This window comes from Apteryx rowi, unplaced genomic scaffold, assembly GCF_003343035.1.
Source record: "Apteryx rowi isolate R43461 unplaced genomic scaffold, aptRow1 scaffold_671, whole genome shotgun sequence".
Lineage (NCBI taxonomy): Eukaryota > Metazoa > Chordata > Aves > Apterygiformes > Apterygidae > Apteryx > Apteryx rowi.
Window position 1 is genome coordinate 217250 of NW_020450951.1, and position 7810 is coordinate 225059.

At 36.0% G+C, this 7810-nt stretch overlaps 1 protein-coding gene across 9 annotated transcripts in view; it reads left to right on the forward strand.

Annotated features, from left to right (window-relative positions):
• Positions 1-2535: 2535 nt before the first annotated feature.
• The window catches only part of EPB41L2 (erythrocyte membrane protein band 4.1 like 2), a 125305-nt gene continuing 120030 nt past the window's right edge, over positions 2536-7810 (forward strand). For 8 of the 9 annotated variants that reach the window (XM_026085725.1, XM_026085733.1, XM_026085729.1 and 5 more), the window contains exons 1-2: positions 4052-4253; positions 4369-4426. In XM_026085725.1, the coding sequence (XP_025941510.1) occupies positions 4245-4253; positions 4369-4426 (67 nt within the window). In that variant the 5' untranslated portion in view covers positions 4052-4244. Of the gene's footprint in view, positions 3478-4051; positions 4254-4368; positions 4427-7810 lie in introns of those variants that run through there. The other variant, XM_026085726.1, reaches the window with a different exon arrangement.

Genomic DNA, 7810 nt, shown 5'->3' on the forward strand with positions numbered 1-7810 from the left:
GGGACCGGGCTGCGGCTGGATGTGTCCGTGGCGTCGCGGTCTTCCTGCATGTGCTGCGTTTTCTTGGGTCTCCCACTTCCTGGTCTGAATTTGTGAGGCACGGGAGAGGGTTGGGTTTTTTTCCCCCTAAGAAAACTGTGTGGATTTTTGTGAGTCACTTTCCCACGCAATAGCTAAACGGCTGTAGCCTGCGCCCGTGGTGTGAATACTGGGGGAGGAAGAGAAAAATTTGGGCTCTTTCTTGTTTTCTTTTTTCCTGGACCACCACTCTTCATTCCGATAGCTTCATGCTGTTCATATCTCGGACTTTTTCTTTTTTTCTTTCAGTTGTAAGCTAGCAGCTGCAGAAAAATGAGCTAACTGGGACCCTTCACTGAAGCTGTTTTTCAGTAGTTCTGTAGGAGATGCAATTGAGGAAGATTATACATTCCCAGCTTCTTTCTTTCTCTTCAGGATTAAAAAAAAATCAGGGTAGAATCCTATTGTATGTTCTTTATCTGTTCCTTTATAATGTAGTCTGCCTTTCAAGATGTGATGACCTGGCTTCTGGATGAACATTACATGCTAAGCTCTTTAAACAAATTGAGATGTTATTTATAAATTTGAGTACGAGTCCAAAGTTCTTTTCCTATTATTGTTCTTTTGTAGGGCTTTGATTACAATACTGCAAAGTCTGAACAGTCTCAGAACAGCCATAAACACTGTGGTACAAATTTTAGTGCAGCATTTTTCCACAGATGAAGATCCTACTGGGTTGAAGTTAATCCCTCTTGAAGTTAACAGTATTGTGCATGCATGTGTATGCCTAGAATGAGCTTAAAGGAGGTTACTTTATAAATCATCTCTGATTGACATAAAAGGAGGTGGTTTTGGTTTTTCTCATCTTAATGATTATGATTTCCAGAAACAGCTTCTGAAATGAAAGCACTGGGAAGGAACATGTAATAGCCAACTAGAGAGTAAACTTAGGTTAAGATGCTTTGATACTGGTAACAGATAGCAAACAGTTCAATTGGGACTTTTTTTCTTCTTGTAAAGCTGTCTAAGACCCATTTTTAATTAAAGACATGTAATTTATAGCTTTATTTGCCAGTGACCTATAGTACTTCACATAGCTTTACTGCCTCATTTTCCTTTCTGCTAGCATGTGTGCTACCAGACTGTTAGAAAAAGTGCTGCGAGCACAGAACTCTGCAAACTCAACCTTCAGCAAATTCTGACGAGCTTACCTAGTTCCAGACTTAGAGCGTTTGAAATGGCAAATTACTTCTTTAATAGGAAATATCTAAAAAACAAAGCTGCATCCTTTGCTGTGATACTTTTAGGTCTCAAACAGCAGAGATAAATTCAGTCCTTACCCTAACCTACAGAGGCAACCAGTTATAGAAGAGCCCCTGCTTGGAACCCGTTCCGTGCCACCCTGCGTTACTTAGTGATGGTCTGAAAGGGTATTCGGCTGAAGCGTTCTGCTTCAGTTGCTGCTCTCCTCCTTTCCAACAAGCTTCCTTTTCTGCTTGCCATGCTGCTTTCTGTCTGGCATTACCCTTAACAGTGATAAGTTGAGCTGTTCTCTCTTGCTTGAATTTCAGCTTTCTGCTGAGCTTGATCCTCTTTGGGCTTAGAATATGACCTTCCTTTCCTGCTTTTTGGAAGTTATGGATCTCTGAGTTTATATCAACAGTATGTATCCATGGCAGACAGACTTGTTTTGTAACAAGCTCATTTAGAATGCTCTAACCAAGTCTTTCAAAATTGTATATTCTGTGTATAATCATATTGAAAGTGGAAAAGAGGGAGAGTTCAAACTTCTTAACAGCCTGGGCCATGTGGAATAGGCTTGGGGCCTCCTTACTTTGGAAATACACTTTTGTTCCATCTCCGATTTGATAATGTCTCCAATAGTTGCAGTCAATTCGTAAGAAATTTCTGATCTCCACTTCCTCTTGATACAATTTAATAAGTAAGAGTAAATAAAGGCAGCACTCTGACCTGTTGATGTCTATTACTGGGATTTCACAATGACAACACCATGGATTGAGTTGTTCTGATTTAGAGTGTGTTGCCTGAAGAGTAATTGTATTGCAGACTTCATTCAATCTGGTCTGAATCACTTAGGTTGTATATAGGCAAAACAGGAATTTTTCATGCATCCAGCTCTACAGTCATACATTTGAGGATGAAGAACGTGGGTCATGCACAGAGGATGCAAAACTGTTCTGGGAAGTAGAGACACTGAAAGGAGAGGTTGTGGGTTGTGATTAATAATCATTTGAACATATTCTCTGTAGGTCACTGATCAAAAAATCAAACTAGGAATATTAAACAGCATATGAAAGATATGACAAGATAATATAATCTTTCTATTCTGTAGTTGTTAATTATGGGATTCCTTTTGACATTCTGTGTTCATTTTTGATATTGAAAACTTTAGAGCTACGATAGCAGTAACTTCAAAGAATTTAAAGAGTTAAAAAAAACAGGAGCTTTGTCTAAGTAAAAAAGATTGATCTGTATAAGTATTATAAAGGGAAAGGGCAAAATAATAGGATGATGGTTGTACCTATAATGTGGAGGAAAACAGATACCAAAGGAAGGTATCAAGCTATGAAAGTATTCAGTAGCTAGAAAGAGAACTAAACAGTTAGCAGTTAACACTTTAATAGTTACATCTATAATATACAGTATTACACTAATTATTGAAAGAGAACAAATTTTGTACGTAGTAGTTTAACACTTATGAATATTAATAGAGTAAGAATGATTTACCAAAGGTTGCAGTGTATTCCACGTTGTTAGATTTTTTTATTTTTTTATTTTTTAGCAAGATTGGGTGTTTTCTTGAAAAAGATGTACTGATTGAAATGACAGTTTCATTCTGGAATTGATCTGACCTTGGTATTTGCGGAGGAAGGTGGGTTTTCTTCATCTCAGGGAAGATTAACCCAAGAAAAGCACTGTTGGAAAACTACTCACTGTATGCTCATCCAGTTGCTGGACACAAAAGAGGGGATGGGAGTTTGTGGCTGGGGCAGGAGAATGGATTTGCCCCTTCTGTTGGTAGGTGAAACATACCATGAACCTGCGCTGTTACAGTCTGGCTTATACAAGAAGTCAAACTGCATTATAAGAGGTCATGTCTGCCTTTCTAAATTGAAAGAAAAGATTCTTCTTGACTTGAAGAGAGTTAGACTTTATAATAAACTGTCACATTCGTATTTTTTAAAGAGATAAATTAGCAGCTTTTTCTATAGTATTTGAATGGATGTTCACACTTAAAAATATTTCTCATTTAAGTACAGTTCAATTTCACTTTTCTGGTTTTCTAAATCACTTGGTTGGTAGTGCTGAGGTTTGGTGTAATTTGACTACAAATTTAATTCCAGGTTCTCTTATAGGTAAAGAAGATAGTGTGCTGCTATCCAATTGTGATAGTTGATCTCATTTTACCAGTCTTCAAGACTTTTATCAGAGTTAAAGGTAACTTGTGATTTTAGTTTTAATACCAGAAAATGCACTATAGGAACTTACTAAATACGAGAAGTTCTGTGTTCTGTTTCAATTTCTCATAAATATTTTTGCTGTTAATATGATAAATTTACATGGTTTAACTTGGCAATTCTGTAGTATTGCACAGGAAAGAATATATTAATGATATAGTAAGTATTGTGATTTTTAGCAAATGCTTAAATTATTAATTAAAATGTTCATGGTATAACTCCTGTGTGAAAGTAACTTTACCACAGACTTATTTATTCTGTAAAATTCACTGGGTCTTTGGGTTGTTGCCCATGTGAAAGCCATATCAAGAGAATATGGACTAGTTATTGTTGGGTAATGCAACAGTAGCCATTCAGCTTGCTTAGTGAAATGTGAAAAGCATATTTTATGTGTCATATGAGATTATAGAGTTGCATGTAATGCAAATGGGAAAACTCTGTAGGAATACGGTCTTGTTTATTTTAAAAGGTTTAAAAAAAAAAAGTCTGTTTCAGCTGCAGTAGTGGCTGATGTTTGTAGTGGTGCTATGCAAAACACTGCATTACACCATCTCCTCAAGTGCTGTTATCTTCCCAGCAAGCTGTATAGGCATTGCTGACAAAAATGCTTAACATTTTCTAATTTCAGTTTACAACTCATGACTTGATCTCTGCTTGTTGTATTCTTTGTGTAGTTCCTTGCATCTGACATATTACTTCCTGAGGGTTTTTTGGAAGATAAAACAGAAACAAAATCAGAACAAATCTATGCAATTGGTATATGAAACTTCAAAGCCCAACAACACCCCCCCCCCCAAATCCTGTTTCCCTTACCAAATAATTCTCTATACCTTATTGCCTTCTACACTCATGTACCCTGTTTTTTTCCTAGTTCTGGACAGAAGCTGGGGCTGGATCTTTACTTATGAGAGTAGAAGACACAAATCTAGGTAATGTTTATGAGGTCTTGGAAAGGAGCATTTAAGATGCTTGCCCTTTATTCTGCACGTCACAGAACTTCCTTCAGTGGTGGCATGATGTTTGGTGACTGGACTCAAGTATGAGTTGCTTAGAAGGCCTGACTTCTTTTGAGTTGGCCCCTTTCATAGATACTGATTGGCTGGCTGTGAATATTCTCTGAAGCAAGCAGTGTTTTTTTTTTTTTTCTCCTCCTAATGGATATGATAAGCTGCTACGGCTGTTCATCTGTGGAGTTGCTTTTGGTAATAGTAGCTTGGCTTTTCAGAGATCTTGTTGTGAAAGAGTCTTCTCTCCCCCCACCTGGTTCTTTCTGAAGAAGGTGATACGGCTTGCCTTTAATTTACCCTGCTGTTATTAAGTTATACAGCCTGTGTGCTCTGTAAGGCCATTGTTAGAAGCTAAGTACAATAGGGTTAGCTAAGGACAGTTTAAAGGGGACTATGAGTTGCTGTGCCACTCTAACTTTGAATCTTCTCTTTTGCCTCTAACATTGTCTATGTGGCTTTCTGTTTGCAAAGCACCGATTCTAGAGAAACATTCTGTAGAAAAAGATGTCCAGTTACCAGAAAATAAAAATAGACTCTTAAAAAAGAAATTTGGATTTCGAAAGATCAGTTTCAGCTTAAATTCCTTGCACTAATGACAAAGCAGAGTTTAACCAAATATTTGTTATTGAAATTACTCTGTAATTGGTAGTGTTGTACAGCTAAATGTAACACCAAATTTTACTGTAAATTACTGCTATCCCATTACAGTGGCTTGAGAAGTATAGAGTACAACTGTGGTATTCTTTTAGTGGCCTGGATAAGAATTTGACTACAATATTTTAAGAACATATTTTATATTTTTAATAACATTCTTCAGTGTATATTTAAAATGTGTAATGTGATCTCTTACCACAATGGAAAAATAGAATAGCTTTTTCAAATGTAAAGTATTCTGTTATCCTGGGTTTGGGATTTAAAATATATATTCTTATTGCAAGCTTTGAATTGGTGATAGGCAGACCTTTAACTCGTGACTGTTGACTCAGCATGTTTCCTACTACTTCAGGAAAAACAAAGCAAAATTAAAATTTGATTATAAAATTAGGTACTTGTGTTTCACATTTATTCAAATAATTTTTGTTACTTCCAGTTACAAGAGCAAGGATTCTTTAGTAAACATTTTAGAATATACTGAGTATACACTGCAGATATGAAAAACACAACATAAACTCCTTTGAGTTTGTTATTTCAGTTTTGGATCTTAAAACTCTTGTTCAATTTCCAATACAGTATTTTGGACTCTGTAGATACTATTTGTAAATTAACCATACTTTCTGCTGTTTCCTAGGTTGAAAGAAGCTTATTTTTGTATTTTTATCACCTGTTCTTTTTCCCTCTTTTGAAACTGTACTTAAAATAGATCTGTATCAGCTGTTATTGCATCAGCAATCGATTAAAAAAATTAAAGGTGCAAAGTAATAAGCCTGCTTATTAATCTTTTCTGACAGGATTTGATCCTTTTTGTTGTATAGTTTTTTGGGTACTTTTTCTGGTAGGATGCTACATTAGTGGACCACGCATCTGAAGCAAACCCGGTATCTATTAAAGAGACACAAAAAATGTGTTGTAATAAACTTTATACTTATGTCAGTGCTTAGTGTTAAGGCTGCTTTGTGCCCTCTCTAGTCAACACTTTTGTATTGCAGTAATCTTTGACAAGAGGTTAGCAACATAGTGATCCAATGCAGCTGTTCTGATCAAGCCTAGGATTACTATAAATCAGTGCTAGTACTCTTTCTCTACAACCCAAATTGCAAATGATTTAGCATTAAACCTATTTTTGACCTCTAATTCTCTCACTTTAACTTATGATTTTGGATACTTGGACTCACTTTCACTGTATGCTTTCTCTTTTCTTTGTGTGCTAGAAGATGTGTTTTGTAGAAAGCAGTTAATTTTTTAGAGATGGTTGAGATTGATGAGCTTGTAGATATTTATTTTTCTTTTTTYCCCCCCTATCTTGAATATGGGGTTTGCTTGCAACATGAGACCATTGTAACTTCTTCAAGTGTGTTGAAATATTTTCATTTATATGAGGAAARCAAACATTCTGAAGACTGAAATCCATCCTCTGTCTTCTAATTCCATTCAACAGAAAAGGTGAAACACTTAGCACATTAAAACATTAAGATTTTTTTCTCACAGTTTAATTTACACCATTTTTTGTGTCCCCATGTCATTTCAGTAAGTATGGATGTTAGTTAAGTTCCTTGGGATATTTGCAAAATAGAATGATAGAATTACAGAACAGACTGAATACTTGAGGTATTGTAAAAAAACTTTTACAGTATTACCAGTACACTTTTCCTGAAATGTAGCAGAAATGATACTGTATAAGTGAATTTGGGAATAGCTTTTTACCTCAATGCTATTTTGTGGGTGAGAAAATTCTTGGAGAAAAGGTGTCTTCTCTGTAAAAATGCTCTGTAAAAAGACTTACATTGGCAGAGAGATCTATGTCAAAAACTTTATCCAAAGGCAAAATGAAATCTTACTATGAAACATGGTAGCAGATAAAATTTTGAATTAGGGGAAAGTATGAGTGTGATATACTAAAATAGTCCATTTTAAGAATATTAAATTATATTTGTTTTGCTTGGTGTACTGCTTTTTCAATTGTAGGACCGGAAGAGGTTGAAGTCAAAAGCTTATTTCCCCTTCTCCTCCCTCCATTCCCTCCCCCTCATTGTTTTGGCAAATTTAGTAAAAAATATATATTGTCACATACCTTATCTATATCCTTAGACAGTTGCAAGCTCAATAACCCTGATAGAATATTTGCAGTATTAACTAGAGACCAGGTATTAAACGTCATGTGAAACAGGTTGCATCCTTCTGAAGGAAAAGTTTGTGCAATTTTAGCACTGATACAAAAGAATGATGCTAGAGATTGTATTTCTTCTTGTCTCCATATGTATWATGACTTCCGTTTCTTGTATTTTTTGAAATGCCTAATGAAGCTTTATAAAATACACTTGTTAGCTGAAGTATATTTGACTGTGCTGACTTTTTGGAAAGTCTAAATGATTTAGCTCTTTATCTTCACAGAATAGTTGAGGTTGGAAGGGACCTCTGGAGATTGTCTAGTCCAGCCTGCTCAAGCAGGGTCACCTAGAACAGGAATCATGGTGCTTGAGGAATTATGCTTGAAGTACTGGACTAAGAGTGAAGGCATTTTTCACTTGCTGCTTGCAAATGGGTTTTTAAAAATTCATGTGAATGCCTGTATACCAATGCACGCAGCTTGAGGAACAAACAGGAAGAACTAGAGATCTGTGTGCGGTCGCAGGGCCATGATCTCATTGC